Source organism: Helianthus annuus, chromosome 5 (assembly GCF_002127325.2).
Source record: "Helianthus annuus cultivar XRQ/B chromosome 5, HanXRQr2.0-SUNRISE, whole genome shotgun sequence".
Taxonomy (NCBI): Eukaryota; Viridiplantae; Streptophyta; class Magnoliopsida; order Asterales; family Asteraceae; genus Helianthus; species Helianthus annuus.
The window spans coordinates 168,116,248-168,138,138 of NC_035437.2; the positions used below are offsets into that span (position 1 = coordinate 168,116,248).

At 40.3% G+C, this 21,891-nt stretch overlaps 1 protein-coding gene across 1 annotated transcript; it reads left to right on the forward strand.

Moving 5' to 3' along the window:
• The first annotated feature begins 12,405 nt into the window (after nt 1–12,405).
• Nucleotides 12,406–13,017, forward strand: LOC110943975. The gene has a single exon (XM_022185703.1). The coding sequence runs from the start codon at nt 12,406–12,408 to the stop codon at nt 13,015–13,017; it is 612 nt and encodes a 203-aa protein (XP_022041395.1).
• Nucleotides 13,018–21,891: the final 8,874 nt, after the last annotated feature.

Below are 21,891 nucleotides of genomic sequence, written 5' to 3' on the forward strand. Positions count from 1 at the left end.
CGGTTTTTTCTTTCTCGTTGTTCTTGGTTCACATACCCCTCTACCCTCTTTTCCCGCAGTGGTTTCTGGATTTCTTCGGGGCTTAGTGGGTCTGATATTGATCGCGGCTATCTGAGTATAGTTCAGCTAGATCGATTCGAATCCCATTAACACCTTTAGGGTCGGGGCGCCACTGTTTCGTTTGATTTACCTGGAGGGGCTGGGGGTGTGTGTCTTTTCGTTTGACCTTCCTGTGGTTCACTAAGGCATAGGATGGAAGACGGAATGGGAGAGCCGGATGGTGGTGGTCCGTGGTCTGAGGTACAGAATCGGAAAAATTCCAGAGGTAGGGGAGATGGTGTTGAGTGGACCTTCCTTGTGCAAAATCTCTCCAACAAAGTAACCAGGAATGTGCTTTGGCGGGCGTTTAGGCCATATGGATTCGTTTCGGATGTTTATGTTGCCCGGAAAAGGGACTCAAGGGGTAGATGCTTTGGTTTTGTTCGATACGTAGGGGTGGAAAACATGAAAGAAACTCTGAGTCAGATGAATTCAGTGATAATGTTTGATATGAAAGTTTCGGTATCGCTGGCAAAATACGATAAGGATCATAAGAAGATTATTTATGCTCCGGATGTGATGGGCCGGAACGTGTGGAGACCGAAGAATGGACAACAAGGAAATTCCAACTACGAAGCTGACAAAGGTAATGTTGGTTTTCCTCCTACGGAAAACCCGGTACCTAATCAAGGAATGAATGCCAAGTCATGTTCGTCGGGGAGGTCGTTTGCTGATATATTGAAAGGTAACACAGGTGGAGTTAGTAATGGGACAAAAGTAATTACGGTAGGGGGTAAAGGGTCATTATATCCTCTTCACTGTGTTGGAAGATCGGTTCTGGGCTATGCTAAGGAAGTAATGTCAGTCAACAAGATGAGACAGAGGATCGAAGACGAAGGTATGATTGATGTTGGAATGTCCTTTGCGGGTGGTGTGACGTATTTACTAACCTTCAGAGATAAGGAATATGCAAAACTGTGCATGGAGTTACATGAAGGCTTCTTCAGTAGTGTTTTCTCTAGTTTTGTTTTATGGAATGGTGAAGACATCCCGTACAACAGACTGGTTAATCTAAGCATTACTGGCGTTCCGTTCATGATTCGAGATGATACTTTATTCGATAATATTGGTGGATTGTTCGGGGAAGTTGTAAAAAAATCATCTTTCTCATGGCAGGAGGATGATAATTCAACTGGTTCGGTAATGGTTGTGTCATCTCTCCCTTCGAAGATTGAAGAGGCAGTGGTTGTAAAGTGGAATAACAGATCAATTGTTACCTGGGTGTCGGAAATAACTCAAAAATGGTTACCGGAATGTGATATCTCATCAGTGTTGGGATCCCAGGAATCTGATACAGAGTCGGAGTCGGAATCGGATGAGGGGTCAGTAGACATGGAGGATCTTGAAGAGGGTGAAATCGATCGGAATGCAGATAATGATGAATGCCGTCGGGAGGGTGCCGGGAGGACCGGTCAGTCGGAAAACGACCAGATGGGAGCTGAGCAGCCAGTGGATGTTGAACAGTCGAGGGGTCAGCAAGCGTCATTGGGAGACCAATCGTTGTCAAAAATTAAAGATGGTGGGAAGACGAATAATCTGCATGGGAATGTGTTGGGGACGACGCATGATGATATAATTAATGATGCACAAACAGACAAAATGGGGACTCCATTAAATAACTCTAGTGGTGGGCCTAATATTGGTTATAATGGGACTGATAACTCTAGGCCCAAGGAAGCTTTTAATGATACTGGGCCTGTCCAGAACCCTCATTTAGGTAAACGTAATAGGGAGGATAGGAGCCCGCCTTCGATTGGCTCGACTCAGGGGCCCACGCAAAAACTTTTTAATCAAGTTTATGGATCCTCTATTGACCCAATTGACCTAAACACGCCTGTACAGGACAAGGTTGGTAACGCAGATGTGGTTGGTGTGGAGCAGATTGATTGCCGAGATTCTTCGATTAATCCACAAGATAGTCCGGGGTTAGAGGCTGGTACTACGGATGTGGGTGGGAATGATGAATTACCAGGGGACAATCCACTGCTGGATGTTAACGAAGAAGTGGAAGCTACAGTTAGGGTTGGGGCTCTTATTGGGGTTGATTTAAATGGCTTCATACCAGAGACGGAAGCGTTAATCGGTACTGAAGGTGTCTCAATCGTTTCCAGATGAATTGTCTTTCCATAAATTTGAGGGGGGTGAGAAGTGGAAGTAAAGCTGAGTGGATTCGGAGTCTTAAAACTAGCCATGGGATTCATTTTATCGCCATACAGGAGACAAAATTACAAGATGCCGAGTCATTTATGTTTAATCAATACTGGGGCAGAGCGGAGTATAAACTAGCTGTGGTGAATTCTCAAGGTAGATCTGGTGGTCTAGCATGTCTCTGGTGCCCATCGGTATTCAGGAGTGTTGATGTGATCCATAACAGGTATTACATAGTTGTGTCCAGTTTTATTGTGCAATCTGGCTGTAGAATAAATTATATGAATATCTATGCACCAAATGAGGCGTCGAGTAGGCGGGCGTTGTGGTCGGAGATTTTGAATGTCAAGAATGCTTTACAAGGGCTATGGGTCTTAATGGGGAACTTTAATGAGGTTAGAGAAGCTAGTGAACGTCTCAACTCGGAGTTTATAGAATCGAATGCAGATGCGTTTAACCAATTTATCCTATCTGCCGGACTTGTGGAATATAATATGGGTGGGGGTAATTACACCTATATTTCCGACAATGGAAAAAAGTTAAGCAAACTCGATCGGTTCCTCGTATGCTTGGGCTTTAGGGAACAGTGGCCAAATGCAACGGTGCTTGCGCTGGATCGGGTAGCCTCGGACCATCGCCCAATTGTATTGTCTACTGTCGAATCAGACTTTGGTCATACCCCATTTAGATTTTTTAATTCCTGGTTCGAGCTCCCTGGTTTTTTTGACTTTGTGCTCCAAATGTGTGGTGCTTTCTCGTTCTCGGGGCCGGAAGATCTTGCCCTAGCAATAAAATTGAGATGGTTAAAAAATAAGATTAAAACATGGTTGAAAGCGGAAAAAGAAAACAGGCAGGGGCTATATGATAGGAAAAAAAGGAGGTTGGCTAATATTGAACAATTGGCGGAAGAAAGAGTTCTGGCGGATGAGGAGTTGGCTGAGAGGGCAGATTCTAGAAATTATATGGCAGAATTTGATAGACTAAAGCAGTTAGACTTGAGACAAAAATCGAGATCAAAATGGGCTTTCGAGGGGGACGAAAATTCAGCTTATTTTCACCAGGTTATAAATTCCAATATTAGTACAAATCGGTTGAACGGACTGATGATCGATAGTGTTTGGATTACCAACCCCGTGTCTATCAAGGAGGCTCTGTTTGAATTCTTTGTTCAGCAGTTTTCTGAACCAATGAATATTAGACCAGAATTGGTTTGCCCGAACCTGGCGACCTTATCGGATAATGACGCTAATTTGTTGGAGAGCCCATTTACACTGGAGGAAATTAAAGCAGCCGTGTGGGATTGTGATGGGGATCGGGCTCCGGGCCCGGATGGTTTCAATTTCAAGTTTATGAAAAGGTGTTGGGTCGGAGTTCGTAATGATTTGCTTATGCTATTAAACAAGTTCTATGAGTCGGGATCTCTAAACCCGAGCTGCACCTCTTCATTTATAGCTTTGATCTCGAAAATTAAAGATCCAGTGAGCCCAAAAGACTTCAGGCCTATTAGCCTTATCGGAGTAATCAACAAAGTAATATCGAAAGTCCTGGTTAATCGTCTCAAAGGAGTGATTGGGTGTTACACCCTTATATTTATACTAGAATTTAATAACTATTTTATACCAAAAGACATTAAATTACATAAGTTTCAAAACTATTACACCCTTAGCCTACTAAGACAAAAGTATAACGTGATATTGTTGTTTCAAAAATTGTTTACAACAAAAGAAACACTGATTAATCAAGTTCAAACATAGCGGAAGCTTCGAAGTGGAGTGTTCGGTTCATTATCTTGTCGCTTGATCGCCTTCCATGACCACCTAATTACCTATGTATCAACAATTAAATCGTTAGTTCTTGATGTTTATGATTGATAAAATTTCAAGATTTAACACCACATTGAAATAATAAAAATATAAAAGTATTCCAGGCTCCACCGTAGTTTACGGTTCCACCGTAAATTACGGTGAGTGCTGGAAATTCTTGGTTACACCGTAACACAGTAGAAAACCACCGTAAATCAAAACCCTCTACCGTAAATTACGGTGACACCGTAATTTACGGTAGCACCTGGGAATTCATGCTTTTGTTTGGTTTGAGCATTTCAACCAAAATCCCAACTCTCGGGTTTCAACATTCTGCATTATCAATGTAGTAAAAGTCTAATATTTCTAGTACATCATAATATAACCACTACATACATCAATTTATCATGTTTGGAATGTAGATCATGTTTACTTGATTATTTGACCCGTTTGGCTTGCCTACGGAATTCCTTCCTTCATGACAACTACCAACGAGCTAAATTCGTTATTCATACAAGTATTCAATACAACAATGCATTCGCTTCAATTCAAAATAACTAGAAACTTTGATAATCAACTACAATGATCCAATGTCACATAATGTAACGAGTCATGTTACATACCTTGGCGCACACCCTTCAAACGAGAATCACCACCGGCTTGTCCGCTCGACGTCCCGGTATCTTGTCCAATAGAGTTCATTTACAAGACATGTTTAGAACCCTCTTAGACATCATTTCGCATAATATACCGAAACATCTTAATTAAGCGTTAAAGCTTCAAATTTCTATTTGTCAACCTTCTTTGAGGCATTTCCACAAACATCTAGAGGGCAGAATTTCTATATTATTCATATTCATGTTTATGGATTGCTTAGTAGTTGACTTAACTTCAATTAAGCCATCATATATCATGTAAACATCACATCTTTTCTGGAACTATCTTCTAAGGTCGAATTTTACTAGTATAACCACTAAGAACCCTAGAATTCATCATCATCTTGTAAAACCCACAACCCACCTTCAAGGTGTTCATGGAGTTTTCTGAATTTGGTCATGATTTCACATGTAATTGGTTGAGTCTAACCTCTAAACACCAAATAGATTCTAAACTAACCAAATAACACTCATGCAACATCAATTTTCCAGATTTCACAACATCATGAGAAATTCAAGCAAAGAATTAACACAAGTTTTTACATACCTTGGAATCCTCTCGTGATGAGGATCACTAATCTATGTTTAGATTTTGTTTTTGATCAGATTTGAGCTCTCAATTTGATGTTTTTTGTGATTTTAGGGTTTTGGAATGGGGGCGTCGCCCCCTTCTTCTGTTCTGATCGACCAACACTCCAAATTTTGGAGTGTTTGGTTACTAATTGTGATTTAGTTTTAACTTTTGACAATTCCAGCCCCTCAACTTTGTTCTACACATTATTTAATAGGCTTTAACCTTTCATGAGTTATTTCTAGTCTATCAACTAACTAGGTTAAAAATTTCTAGTTAGTAAACTCCCGTTTATTAATAATTTATAATTTTAACATAAAGTTTTATATTTTCGGGGTGTTACAAGTCCACCCCCCTTAAAAGGGGTTTCGTCCCCGAAACCGAATTACATACCAAATAATGTAGGGTGGAGTCGCCGCATTTCTTCCTCGGACTCCCATGTGGTGTCTGACCCTTTTCTGTGCTCCCATTTGACTTTGACTTGACTTAATATCTTGTTCCTCAAACTTTTCTCCTTACGATCTAAAATCGCAATTGGTTTTACCGCATAGTTGAGGCTGTTATCCACCTCGATGTCATCGTAGTGGATATGAGCAGTTTCGTCGGCCAAACATTTTCGAAGATGTGATACGTGGAATGTGCTATGAATTCCACTCAACTCTTCGGGTAATTCAAGTCGATAAGCCACTTTACCGACCCGTTCAGTGATTCTAAATGGCCCAATAAATCTCGGGCTTAACTTTCCCCTTTTTCTGAATCTAATGATACCCTTCCATGGGGAAACCTTTAGCATGACCATATCGCCAACCTGAAACTCAATTGGCCTTTTTCTTTTATCTGCGTATGCCTTTTGCCGGTCTTGAGCCGCTTTCAAGTGTGCCCGAACTATGTCAATTTTCGCATTTGTAGCTCGGATTATATCGGTTGGCGCTATCCCCCGCGGACCCACTTCTCCCCAACATACCGGAGTCCGACACTTTCTGCCATATAATAGTTCATACGGGGCCATTTTAATGCTCGCGTGATAGCTATTGTTGTATGCGAATTCGACCAAGGGTAAATGGACATCCCAACTACCCCCAAAGTCAATAATGCAAGCCCGCAGCATATCACCCAATGTTTGTATTGTCCTCTCGCTCGGCCCATCCGTTTGTGGATGGTAAGCAGTGCTAAGAAACAATTTAGTCCCCATCTGTTCTTGAAATTCACGCCAGAATTTCGAAGTAAACCGAGTATCTCTATCTGACACAATGGATATCGGTACCCCATGCCTTGCTATAATTTCATTGGTGTAAACCTCAGACATTTTCTCAGACGTATAAGTCTCACGAATCGGAATAAAGTGAGCACTCTTAGTTAACCTATCCACGACTACCCAAATAGCATCAAAGCCACGACTTGTTTTAGGTAGTTTGGTCAATAGGTCCATCGTAATTTGCTCCCATTTCCAAACCGGGATTTCTAACGGTTGAAGTTTACCATATGGTTTTTGGTGTTCTGCCTTGACTTGTAAGCACGTCAAACACTTCTCCACGTATTTCACCGTGTCCCGCTTCATTCAGGGCCACCAATAGTTTTGCTTCAAGTCATGATACATCTTGGTCGCTCCCGGGTGAATGGAATAACGGGATTTATGAGCTTCATCGAGTAGAAGCTTTTTAACCCCACATGTGTTAGGGACCCAGATTCTATTAAAACGAGTCTTCAGGCCGTGACTGCCTACCTCTAGGTCCTTAACTTGGCCGATAATTCTTTCCTTTTTCCAGTTTTCTGCCTTTTCAGCTTCATTTTGTGCTTCTCGAACTCGTTCTAGCAAGCTTGAAGTCACAACCAGTTGCATTGATCGTACCCGTATTGGGGTATAATCTGTTTTGCGGCTCAGCGCATCGGCCACTGCATTAGCCTTTCCTGGGTGATAACGTATTTCACAATCGTAATCCTTCACCGTTTCCAGCCACCGCCTTTGTCGCATATTTAACTCCTTCTGATCGAAGAAGTATTTCAAACTCTTGTGGTCGGTGAATATGGTGCATTTTACTCCGTACAAGTAGTGCCTCCATATTTTTAATGCAAACACTACCGCCGCCAACTCGAGATCGTGCGTAGGATATTTCTGTTCGTGTATCTTTAATTGCCTCGAGGCATAGGCTATCACCTTGCCCCGTTGCATCAATACACATCCGAGTCCCGATAGTGAAGCATCCGAATAAACCTCCATGTCTTCAACTCCGTCCGGTAGTGTTAGTACCGGAGCTTGAGTTAATTTTTCTTTTAGCGTTTGAAACGCTTTCTCTTGTTCAACGCCCCAGATGAATCTTTCTGTCTTTCGGGTCAGCTTGGTTAGTGGTGACGCAATCTTGGAGAAATCTTGAATAAATCTCCTATAATATCCCGCAAGTCCCAAAAAGCTTCTAATTTCAGAAGGGTTCTTTGGGGAATTCCACTTTGCCACCGCCTCAATCTTTGACGGATCCACCAGTACTCCGTCGGCACTTATAATGTGGCCAAGAAATTGTACCTCTCGTAACCAAAAGGCACATTTAGAGAATTTTGCGTATAGCTTCTCTCGTCTAAGGGCTTCTAACACTTCTTGTAGGTGATGTGCGTGTTCAGCTTCACTTTTTGAATATACCAATATATCATCGATAAACACGATGACCGACTTATCCAGCATTGGTTTGCAAACCCGGTTCATGAGGTCCATGAAAGCCGCGGGTGCGTTTGTTAGTCCGAATGACATCACAAGGAATTCGTAATGTCCGTATCTCGTGCGGAAAGTCGTCTTCGGCACATCTTCTTCTTTGACCCTTAATTGGTGATACCCCGATCTAAGGTCAATTTTGGAAAACCAGTTCGCACCTTGTAGTTGGTCGAATAAATCGTCTATCCTCGGGAGCGGGTATCGATTCTTTACCGTGAGTTTGTTCAACTCCCGGTAATCGATACACATGCGCATACTCCCGTCTTTCTTTCTCACGAATAATACCGGTGCGCCCCAAGGAGACACACTCGGCCTTATGAATCCCTTGTCAAGCAGGTCTTGGATTTGGGACATCAATTCTTGCAATTCTGACGGCGCAAGTCGGTACGGGGCTTTTGCTACGGGTTTCGCGCCCGGAATCAATTCGATCCCGAACTCTACTTCCCGTTCGGGCGGTATCCCCGACAAATCTTCCGGAAAAACATCTTCATAATCTCGTACTACCGGTACATCTCCAATCTTTCGTGATTCTTTTTCGGGTTCATTTGCGTATATCATAAATGCTTTGCATCCTTGCTTTATTAGCTTGTGTGCTTTCAACATTGAGCATACAATGGGATTGCCTCCTTTCTCGCCATAGATGGTGACGTGTTTCCCGCTCGGAGATGTCAGTTTTATCTCTTTACGGAAACACACGACCTTTGCATGGTGTCGAGATAGCCAATCCATCCCAACGACGACTTGAAATTCTCCCATCGACATCGGGATTAGATTTATCAAATATTCTTCATCGTCAATGCTCAGTTTGCAATTTTCACATACATCGCAAACAATAAAACTTTTATTATTACCTATCTCTACTTCTAAGGGCACAGGTAATTTAGTTAGAATAAATGAAGGATGTCGAATAAATCCATATGAAACAAAGGATTTATTCGCACCCGTATCAAATAACACACGTGCAGGAATCGAGTTTACAGTAAATATACCTAAGACCACGTCAGGTTCAATCTTTGCTTCTGCGGCGGTTAGTTGAAAAGATCTTGCCTTTGCTTTAGGGGCTTCACCCTTCTGTTCGTGCCCACCATTCTTTTCAACCAACTCCGGGCATTCAGATTTCTTATGACCCGTTCGATAACAATTGTAACAAACCGTTACCTTCTCCGGGCATGATAAGGCTATATGTCCCGTTTTCTTGCATATAGGACAAGGCTTATCCTTGTAATTACATTCGCCTTTATGGCCCTTCCCGCAAATTTTGCAACTCGGTGACCCGCCTTTCGCATCAGATTTCCTTGAGCTCTCACTTGTTCGTGCCTTTTTAGTAGGGCTGGGATTTACATCAGGTGCCCTCCGTTCACCCCTTTCGATACTCTTTTTCAGCTCTATTTCCCTCTCCCGAGCAGCATTTATAATCTCGGTAAGGGTCTCGTATTTGGAAGGGGTGATAAACTCCCTATACTCGGCACTCAACATGTTATGATAGTAGTATATCTTTTGTTCTTCGTTTGTCACAAGATCATCACAAAACTTCATTTTATCCATAAACGTTGCCGTGATCTTGTCTATGGTCTCGTTTTTGTGCCTGAGCTGCATGAATTCTTGCTTGATTTTATTCATAACCGCTTTGGGGCTATGATGCTTCAGAAATGGCGTCTTGAATTCATCCCAAGTCATGATCTTAACAGCTTCAATACCGATCTCTCTCTTCTTGTTATCCCACCAATCTTTTGCTTGATTTCTTAATTGACCCGTACCATAGGCTACATAGTCATTTACATCACAATGGGTTCTCTCGAATACCCCTTCGATATCACTTAGCCATCTTTGGCACACTATTGGGTCAACCTCCCCATTGTATATCGGTGGTTTACAAGCCATGAATTCCTTGTATGAACAAGGTTTCCGTCCTCCATGTTTTTCCTTTTCAAGTTTTGAGTCGTCTTCTAATTTCTTGATTCTATCTTCTACCATTGATAGAACTGTGTTTTGAATTCTATCAATGAAGCCTGTCAGACTGTTTTCGATTGCCTTTCCAACCTCTTCGGCAATCGCCTCTCTGACTTGTTCGGTGACTCTTGGCACCGCATCATCATTACCTTTATCAGCCATCTTCGTTTCTGAAATGTTTACACAAGTTGTTAAAACATTCCATTTATAACACATGCTGTTCTTGTTTGATTCTATCAAGTTCATAACTTGATTTAGTCGTTCTTGCTTTTGATTCAATCAAGTTCACAACTTGATTTGATCGTTCTTGCTGTTGATTCAATCAAGTTCACAACTTGATTTGATCGTTCTTGCTGTTGATTCAATCAAGTTCACAACTTGATTTGATCGTTCTTGCTGTTGATTCAATCAAGTTCACAACTTGATTTGATCGTTCTTGCTGTTGATTCAATCAAGTTCACAACTTGATTTGATCGTTCTTGCTGTTGATTCAATCAACTTCACAACTTGATTCAATCGTTCTTGCTGTTGATTGAGCTTACTTGCTCTTTTCATGCATATTTATTCATTTCTCATTCTTTACGTAATATAAAATTTATTAACTGAAATTAGTTCTTACCGGATGGTCGATCAAGCTTGAACCGAACACTTATTGACAACCTGAGGCTATGATTACCAACTTGTTACACCCTTATATTTATACTAGAATTTAATAACTATTTTATACCAAAAGACATTAAATTACATAAGTTTCAAAACTATTACACCCTTAGCCTACTAAGACAAAAGTATAACGTGATATTGTTGTTTCAGAAATTGTTTACAACAAAAGAAACACTGATTAATCAAGTTCAAACATAGCGGAAGCTTCGAAGTGGAGTGTTCGGTTCATTATCTTGTCGCTTGATCGCCTTCCATGACCACCTAATTACCTATGTATCAACAATTAAATCGTTAGTTCTTGATGTTTATGATTGATAAAATTTCAAGATTTAACACCACATTGAAATAATAAAAATATAAAAGTATTCCAGGCTCCACCGTACTTTACGGTTCCACCGTAAATTACGGTGAGTGCTGGAAATTCTTGGTTACACCGTAACACAGTAGAAAACCACCGTAAATCAAAACCCTCTACCGTAAATTACGGTGACACCGTAATTTACGGTAGCACCTGGGAATTCATGCTTTTGTTTGGTTTGAGCATTTCAACCAAAATCCCAACTCTCGGGTTTCAACATTCTGCATTATCAATGTAGTAAAAGTCTAATATTTCTAGTACATCATAATATAACCACTACATACATCAATTTATCATGTTTGGAATGTAGATCATGTTTACTTGATTATTTGACCCGTTTGGCTTGCCTACGGAATTCCTTCCTTCATGACAACTACCAACGAGCTAAATTCGTTATTCATACAAGTATTCAATACAACAATGCATTCGCTTCAATTCAAAATAACTAGAAACTTTGATAATCAACTACAATGATCCAATGTCACATAATGTAACGAGTCATGTTACATACCTTGGCGCACACCCTTCAAACGAGAATCACCACCGGCTTGTCCGCTCGACGTCCCGGTATCTTGTCCTATAGAGTTCATTTACAAGACATGTTTAGAACCCTCTTAGACATCATTTCGCATAATATACTGAAACATCTTAATTAAGCGTTAAAGCTTCAAATTTCTATTTGTCAACCTTCTTTGAGGCATTTCCACAAACATCTAGAGGGCAGAATTTCTATATTATTCATATTCATGTTTATGGATTGCTTAGTAGTTGACTTAACTTCAATTAAGCCATCATATATCATGTAAACATCACATCTTTTCTGGAACTATCTTCTAAGGTCGAATTTTACTAGTATAACCACTAAGAACCCTAGAATTCATCATCATCTTGTAAAACCCACAACCCACCTTCAAGGTGTTCATGGAGTTTTCTGAATTTGGTCATGATTTCACATGTAATTGGTTGAGTCTAACCTCTAAACACCAAATAGATTCTAAACTAACCAAATAACACTCATGCAACATCAATTTTCCAGATTTCACAACATCATGAGAAATTCAAGCAAAGAATTAACACAAGTTTTTACATACCTTGGAATCCTCTCGTGATGAGGATCACTAATCTGTGTTTAGATTTTGTTTTTGATCAGATTTGAGCTCTCAATTTGGCAGCCCTTATTAGTTGCAGGTATTGATATAAAAAGTGCATTTTCAGCAGTGGTGGCTAATGGTAAAGATACCCAGTTTTGGTTAGATAGCTGGATCGATCCAGAGCCGTTGTATCTTAAGTTTCCAGAATTATTTAAGGAGGAAAGTGAGAAAACATGTCTAGTTGCGGATAGATGGTCCAGTAGCGTTAATGGGCCGGTGTGGAGGTGGGCCTGGAATCGGCCAGCCCTCGGGTCAGTTGTTCTTGGCCAGCTTCAGCAGTTGATGTCTTTGTTAAGTGGTAGCTCCATGTCGTTAAGTTCGGATATATGGAAATGGAGATATGAAGCGGATGGTGTCTTTACTGTTGGGAGTATAAAGTATATCTTAAGCTCCGTTGGTCGTAGCAGCCCCGAAAACGTATTTGAGTGGAATAGTTGGGTCCCAAAAAAGGTTTGTATAGTCGCTTGGAGGGCAGAAATGGAGAGGCTTCCGACCAAGAGCGCGTTGGCAAGGAGAAACGTTCCAGTTCCGGATCAATTATGTGTTCTTTGTGGTGATTATGTTGAGTCCTGTGATCATGTATTTGTATCGTGTCACTTTGCACAAACGGTATGGCAGAATTTGGCAGCTTGGCTCAAGATGCAGCCGGTCATAGCATTCGGTATAAAGGATCTCCTCACTCTTCATGCGTCAATATCGGGCTCAAGGAAAAGGAAAGTCGTTCATGCTATTGCCTTGGTGGCTTTTTGGTGTGTATGGAAGTTGAGGAACGATATAGTATTCCGGCAAGCGGCACCAAACATTACGAGAACCTTGGATGAGATAAAATCGATGGCATTCCTATGGATTAAGAGTCGTGCAAAACTGAATACATTGACATGGGAGGACTGGAGTCGGTTCAATTTAGGTGTCATGTAATCATGTAACGATGTAATCTTGGTTGGTCTGATTTTTTGGTGTAAAACGTTGTATATCTGGTGTGTAGCATCTTGCTACTATGAATAAAATAATTTCTGTCGGCCATTCAAAAAAAAAAAAAAACAAATCTAGATTATTGTTTAAATCTCCATAGAATTCATAATTATTGCTAAAATGATGCCCTAAAGTTAATCAAACTCAAACTCAAATCCTAAAAAAAGTTACTTCTTTCTAAACTTACCATAAACATTTTCATCTGAATTTATAAAGTTGGGAAAACCAAATAATCACATACTCTGTTTATGCATAAAGAGTAACAAGTACAAGAGATGGTGGGAGGTACAAACGAAATAATTAGTTGGGCTTTTGTTTTGAAGTTTTTAAGGAAAGAATAAAAAACTAATGTTGTAGGGGTCACAAGGTCAAGTTTAGTGATGTCCTCCTAAAGATCACCATGATTGTAAAAATCAGGTTAGAATATATCATTTGAAAATCTTATTAATATCTACCAGACTTCATATCACTGGTGGTGGTCCATTGGTGTTTGGCGAAGGCAAACTTTTGTTGGAAATTTTGTAAAAATATCATATTTTCACAAATATAGGAAAAACATTTTTCCTAATTTTGAACTAAAAATAAATATAAGAAACGATAGAGATTTCATATATTTATTTGTGAGTTTGTGTTTTATGTTGGAAGAGCTTCGCAACGAACTAAATCACGTCCAAAACAGAGCTAAGATGAATGAGATATCGATGTTTAAAGTTTGGTGACATTGAATGCTGAAAAATTGGAAAAATGGCACATTGTCCCACGTAGGAGGAGAGATGAAACTTAAAGGGGTATTTATAAGTGGGAACACTCCATCCTCATTGTTTCATGGAAGCACATACTAAGTGTACTCGCGCGCGTGGCGTAGGCGATGGGCGCAACGTGGCGCTTTGACAGCGCACTTTGCACTTTGCGCGCTCGCAACGCCGCGAGTGTAACACATCGAAAACGGGTTTGGTAATTTAAACCCGGTTAATATTAATGAACGAGTAAAATACCGTTAGTGGTAAAAATTAACCCGGTAAATATTAGGATTTAAATAAATATACCTAATATTGAATAAAAAGGAGAACAAATGCTTTTGAGAAAATAAATTTTACAAGAGGCCCGAGTTAAGGGACTTAAAATACTCTTAACTTGCCATCTTCCATTAGAAACCGGTTTAGAATCTTGTATGTACGTACTTAGAGACTTGATCTCCTTAGAGACTTAAAATACTCTTAACACATTTTGAACCAAGACTTGCTAGTTTGCGTGACGAAGTTTGTTTATAATGAAATGTGTGTCATTTACATTGTAAACCAAGAAGTCACTATGCTATGAGTAAATTTCATGTAGACACATCTCTTCTTTATTCTTGATCTCTTTTTTGTTCTTAAAAATCAAACTCTTTTGACTTGGTCAGATGAAGATTTGAACATTGAGAAGCTTCCTTTGTTCCATAACTAGAACCAATTTTTTATTTCATATTGTATTAAAACCATTCGAGTCGGGGGTCTCACTGGAAGCAGCCTCTTTATTCCTATGGGGAAGAGGTAAGGCTGTCTATATCTTACCCTCACCAGACCCTACGTTAGCTTTGCTATTGGTGAGATTTACTGAGTATGTGATGATGATTGTATTAAAACCATTCAAAATTTCAAATTGTCCACATATGTCACATACACATTATTTCAAGTTTTCAGTGAAGCGACATGTTTTATCCATTAGTCATATCTTATATTCGTAATAGTCAACTATAGGTGTTGAATTTCTTAACTAAATCAAGCATGATCACAATCCATAGTTAATACCATGAGTTAACATGAAACCCCTTTTAATAAAGCATGACAATCCATAGTCAATACCATGTGTTAACATGAAACCCCCTTCAATATTTGACTTTTAAAATAGGGTCCTATGATTTTATGGAAGATCATAAAAAACCTAGATATGTTTTTTTCAAGTGGAAGTAGTCTTCGGTGTTGTAACCGTAAACACAAGGAATTCAAGTTTCGTTGACCATCCGATTGATCAAATTCTACGCTGATAGATTTCTTTAGTTTGACCCCAAATTATTATCAGTAATATAATTAAAGTAAATATATAAAAATATTATACTCCTTTAGTTAAAGAAAAATGTAAAAATGTATCGTTATCATAAAATCAACAACAAATTTATGTTTTGGAATATAGAATATAGACGCGATGAAGCCACGTCTAATACTTTTAAAAGCACTTTCGCTTTAATTTTCATATCGCAATCGATACCATAACAAACCAATAACAAATCATGAATCCCAACTTGAAATGCACCATAGCAATGTTCTATTATGTAGAGTACAATAATTTCTTTATCATAAAACAAGATATTTAGATTTGGATTCTAGAGAGTTTGTTTGTTTCTGAGTGGTGGTGATGTGTTAGAATGAAAACAAAAGGGGCCATGGACAAAAATACAAGGAAGTGTGTCCATATGTATTTTGGCTTTATGGGGAAGACGTTGACAGGTCCTTGTACTTCTAGAAAACTTTCAATCAGCTACCCTCAAATGTCATTTTCTACATTTCAGTCCTCTATGTAGCGGTCACAACCAATTCTATTGATAAAATAGTAGAGATTTCCAAGAAAAGAATAGTACGATGTCAACCCATTTTTACCTTTGCTCTCTTTCATTAGAATTATTAATTTGCTAAAACCCCTTTGGCCCTTTTTAAACACATATATTAAAAGTAAAAAAAATATATTTGTATGAAAAAATAGGTGAATATTAAGCATCTCAAACTGAGTAGGTTAGATAATAAATTCAAGCCAAAACAGGTTCGCTTGTCATATTTGCTTTTATGAAGGTCGTGGTAGCGACAATGATGTCGGCAACGAAGGTGGTGATGATGGTGGTGGATGCAATAGTGACAATTGAGGTTGCGGTGATGGTTGTAAATACGTTGGCGGTGGCAGCGATAACCATGTAGTGGCGGTGGAGACGACAATGGAGGTGGTGTCAACGTACGAGGGGTGCGACAATGGTGGTAACATAGCAGATGGGGTAGAGATGGCGAGCCAAAATGGGCCGGGGCGATGGTGGGATGGATTCGGTTGCGTGAGAGGCTTTGACGATGGTGATATTGGTGACGGCTAGTAGATGGCGACAACAATGGTGGTGGTCTCCCATTTGGACTCATATTAAGTTGGTACGTTTTAGAGTTGTAAACGAACCCGACGAACATGAACGAGGCCATGTTTGTGTTCGTTCGTTAAGGAAATGCAGATGTTCGTGAACTGTTGGCGGATACATGTCGAATAGAAGTTTATGTTTGTGTTGGGTTGTTAAGGAATTTCAGCTATTCGCGAATAGTTCGTGAACACTGGTCACGAACACAAACGAACACAAATGAACACACACGAATATTAAGTTTGAAATAAAAAAAAAAACACCATTAGCCTTAAGGATCTGATACAAGTAATCAAATATAACCATTAAGAGGGTATTTGGGATTGAGTTTGAAAATGACTTGTTGGCTTTTTTAAAAACTAAAAATTTGTTTTTCAAAAGCAAGAAAATCCTTACTTTTTAAATAGCTTTTGACTTTTTAAACATAAAATTACAAATCTAACCTCACCCTTAAAATAGCAACTAAACATGGAAACTGATATCTACACAAAATACAACATATAAATTATATCAAATAAGGTATGAAATCAACCATTTTATGTACTAATGTTGAGAAAAGTGTGTTTCATTATGTACTTTTGATTTTCAGGATTAAAAGAGCTCAAATGTAAAAAAGTTACAAATTAACGGCAAAACCCAACATAAATACAAAAGAAGAGAAGAGAAGATGACATGCCATTCCTACCCTCCAAGCTTCACCCTAATACCAAAACAACAAATAAGAAGACAAGCACGGGGGTATGCCACCTTATCCATGAACATGGGTCGTGGTCAACTCTAAGATATGCAAAATCTCCTAAAGTACAGCAAGTACAAGGACACGGGGCCGTGCCCTCTAACACATGGGCCGTGTGAGCATACGAACTGGCACAAATCATTAAATGATGACAAAGAAATAGAGGACATGGGGTCGTGCCTCCTAGGAACGAGAAGACCAAATGAAACTCAAGTATCCCCAGTTGATTCGGCAACAATGCAACTACTACTGAGGCCGAAGCTACTGTGGAATTTCAGGACGAAATTCCAAATCAACGGGGGGATGATGTGACACCCCAGGAAAACCAGTAAACCACGCAACTCAACTAGCTTCCTCAGTAACCGCATGCCATATTTCGGGACGAAATTTCTTTCAAGTTGGGGATAATGTGACAACTCGAGTTTCCAAGATTCCATCTTCGCATTAACTGCACGTTAATTGTTTACATTATATGTTCACAACTATGTTTGTATAATTTGTTGAGTTGTAATTGTTCTTGTTGATTATATGTTTGACACATTGTTGATTGGACTATATGATCAATTGTGAACTGTTTGACATATGACGATTATGATTTTTATTATTACATAAATTTGACGAAACATGAGAGTTTAGCCAAAACCCACACCCGACGAAACTGGGTGATTCGTCATAAACCATAGCGACGAAACAGAGAATGTTTCGTCACAAACATCTCGACGAAACACATGTTTCACTGGCCCACTGTTACGCCGAAGCCCATTAGGGGCCCAGTACGTTACGCGGATATTTATGGAGTATTACTGTTTCATTCGCCACACTTTTAGCAGAATTGAAAACCCTAGAACCTCTCTACCTCCCTGCGGCAGCCATCACCTCTCACCATCATCTCTTTAGGAAATTCTTATGTTTCATCTTAACCGGTTAGTCACGTTTATCGATTTGATCTACTTGTTGCTTTATGTGTAAATAGATATTGTAATGAAACAATGACTTCTGAATGGTTTGACTATGATTAATGTTTAAATTGAGAATCATGTGATTAGGGTTTTACTATTCTTTTGCAAAACGGTTGTTTAAGAACTATGTGATAGTATCTCATGAGATTGCATTCGTTCACGTTTCTGTCGATATGGCGGTTGACGTGACACTTGTGTTGAACAGATCTTATCATTGAAATACATACGGGTTGCGATCTAGATTGTATAAGGTTGTTTTGTGAGTTAAGGTTCATGCTAGATGTTATATGCCATGATGAATGAGTATGATAAAATTTGTTGTATGATTGTATGATTTCCGTATGATGGTGATGATCGGTGGTTAGGGTTTCTGGGTAATCATCAGTTACACGACGTAACTGATCTAAGGGACGAAACGCCAATATGGACGAAACGGGTGAGTTTCGCCGGGGGGTAATATCGACGAAACGGGTGAGTTTCGCCGAGGGTAATCACGACGAAACGGGTGAGTTTCGCCGAAAGGATGCACGACGAAACCAAAGGGTTTCGTCGAAGGAGTTCACGACGAAACAAGTATGTTTCGTCAACTATAAATCAAGCACAGTAACTTGGTTAACTCTGTTAGTAATTAACTAGGTTAGTGAAGACTATGTTAACTGATAAGAATAGTACAAGTAACTGGTAATTGCAAAGCATGGTTGCATGAGCTTGTATAACTGATAAATGTTATGTGTTAGTTGTTTACTTGCATGTACGTGATGATCTTGACTGTTAGTCGAACTTGGTGAATATAAACTGACTGTGAATACGTGCATACCGTAGGCTTTGACTGATTAATTGGAATCAAGTAATTAATCAACCGAGCAAACCGAGGTGAGTTCACACTTTCTACAAGGCATGGGATTCCCAAGGGTTGGGAATGGGTTAATAAACTAAAACAGAATCTACATATCCTCCTTGGATAGGATATGTACGGCCATCCTCCTTGGGTAGGATGCCACTATAAATCCTGTGTATTCTCCTTGGGTAGAACTACGTACGTTCGTCCTCCTTGGGTAGGACAACAACCTTAACTTACTAGACAAAACTCTATCATGAAGTCCCTCCTCTTTATATCGACTTAATCGCCGAGGCCGATGGCGAGCGGGTCATTAGTTAATAGCGCTATTAGGTTTAACAAACCTCACACCGTGTTGTTCGAACGGGCGTGTACTAATGGACTATGGCAAACTGTCAGTGATGATAGACACTGATGTAGGGCACAAGTTATATTTCGTTAGTAGTCGATATGGTATGGTCTAGTGGTTCACAGGGGAAGCCCCCCACTGATTATGGTTATGGTTTGGGAAACAAAGGTACTGGTTAACTTATGGTTTACGAAACAACTTATGATTACAAAATAAACTGGTAAAACTAAACAACCAACTGTGAACTCACTCAACTTTGTTGTTGACTCGTTGTTACATGCCTTGCAGGTCGTTAGGTATTTTAGGAGCTTGCACGAGGAGGCGTGGACGTTGTGGACATGGATAGTCTTATCCCATGTTAAACATTTATTACATTTTGAACTTATACTTTCGCTTTAAACATTATGCTTCCGCTTACAACTTAAACTATGTTTTGTTTGGACACCAATTATATTATGTTTGGGTTTTATAATTGTTTACACGCTATGTTCAATATGATTGGTGGCTTGATCCTGGTCAGTCACGCCTCCCAGCGGTCATACTCCGCATGTGGATTTTGGGGGTGTGACAGATTGGTATCATAGCCATTGGTTATAGTGAACTTGGTTTTAAAAGGAGAAAAGTGTTTGTTAAAACCAGACTATAACCTGTACAGTTCTCAATGATCCACAACGATGCTTCGCTCCACGTCCAAGGCTCAACATTATAGGTGATATGAGTTATGTTTATGTTGCCTACTTGCTAGTTACATAGAACTTTGCTTATAGTATGCTTAGATGAACCGTAAAAACTATTATTTGAAAACACATGTGTGCTTACTCTCTTCTGTCATCGCACTTTCGTGAACATCTCTCACTCATGTTTCCTTTGATATGAAGATCATGAGTGGACGCGTTAACCTAACTCAAGCCCAGCTAACGGCTCTAATTAATAAACAAGTTACTTCAGCACTCGCAGCAGCTCAGGCAGGAGGTATAACCTGCCATTGCAACTTACTCTAGGATCTTTAGATCCTACTCTCGTGAACCAACACTTGTGTTTAACATTGTCACTTCTTACACACACGACAGGTCAACATGCTCAGCCTCCTGCATGTACCTTCAAAACTTTTATGGACTGTCAACCTACTACTTTCAGTGGCACTGAAGGAGCGGTAGGCCTCCTCCATTGGTTCGAGAAGCTCGAGTCTGTTTTCGAGATGTGTGAATGCCCTGAGGCTTGTAGGGTGAAGTATGCTACTGGTACTCTTGAAGGAATAGCGCTCACGTGGTGGAACGCTCAGCTTCAAATGCTGGGGATTGTTGCTGCTAACGCCACCCCATGGAATGATTTCAAGGAACTGATCAAGGAAGAGTATTGTAGTCGTGATGACATCCACAAGTTGGAAGTCGAGTTCTTCAACTTAAAGATGACAGGGTCGGAAATCGAAGCGTATACGAAAAGATCCAACGAGCTGGCAATCTTGTGTCCTACTATGGTAGACCCTCCTATCAAGCGCATCGAGCTGTATCTCAAGGGTCTCGTACCAGAAATTCAGAGTCATGTGACCGCGGCTAACCTTGGAACCATCTAGCAAGTCACTCGACTTGCTCATCGTCTCACTGATCAGGCGGTGGAACAGAACAAACTGCCCAAGCGTATTGGTACTACTGCTACAGTCACTACTACTTCTGATGCCCCCAGCGACAACAAGCGCAAATGGGATGGAGTCTCCAGCAAGGGTTCAACATCGGCTCAGTCTCAGTCTCAGCAGCGAAAGACTGATGACTACCAGAGTCCTGGTCAGCAATCTTCTGGTAGTTAAGGGCATGGTGGATACAGGGGGAAACCACCCCAAGTGCAACCGATGCAACAGGCATCACAGTGGGCAGTGCAACAAGGGTCGTTGTCTGAGGTGTAACAAGTTTGGTCATGAAGCAAAGGATTGCAGGGGCGCACGACCCGTGAATCAGAATCGTCAACAGCAACAGCAGGCACCACAGAATCAGCCGCAGCAGCAGCAGGGTAACAGGGGATGCTTCCAGTGTGGTGCTGAAGGCCACTTCAATAGAAATTGTCCTCAGTTGAACCAGAACCAGAATACAACAATAATCAGGGAAACGGGAGCAACAATGGGGGTAACAATGGGGGAAACAATGGAAACAATGGCGCCCGGGGCCGTGCGTTCGTGATTGGTCAGGGTGATGCTAGGAATGATCCCGACGTCGTGATGGGTAAGTTTCTATTGGATGACTTTTATGTTAATGTTTTATTTGATTCGGGTGCCGATTCCAGTTATGTGTCTCTAAAATTTAGTCAAATGTTAAAGCGTGTCCCAACACTTTTGAACACCAAGCATGTCGTAGAGTTAGCAAATGGTAAAAGTTTAGAGGCCACACACGTAGTTAAGGGTTGTAATCTCATCTTAGCTGGTTCGACCTTCTTTATCGACCTCATTCCTATCGTACTGGGTAGTTTCGACATTGTTATTGGTATGGATTGGTTATCGCAACATCGAGCAGAGATCCTCTGTCAGGAGAAGATCGTCCGCAATCCTCGTTCAAATGGAGAACCTTTAGTGATTCATGGCGACAAGAGTGGTGTCGTGGTAGGCATCATTTCTTTTCTTAAGGCCCAGAAGTGTTTGCGAAAGGGCCACAGTGCTATTTTAGCCCTCGTTACTAACACCGCGAAGAAAGAAAAGAAGATCGAAGATATCCCGATTGTGCGTGATTTTCCTGAAGTATTCCCTGAGGAATTACCTGGTCTCCCACCCCATCGTCAGGTTGAATTTCAAATCGAACTAGCTCC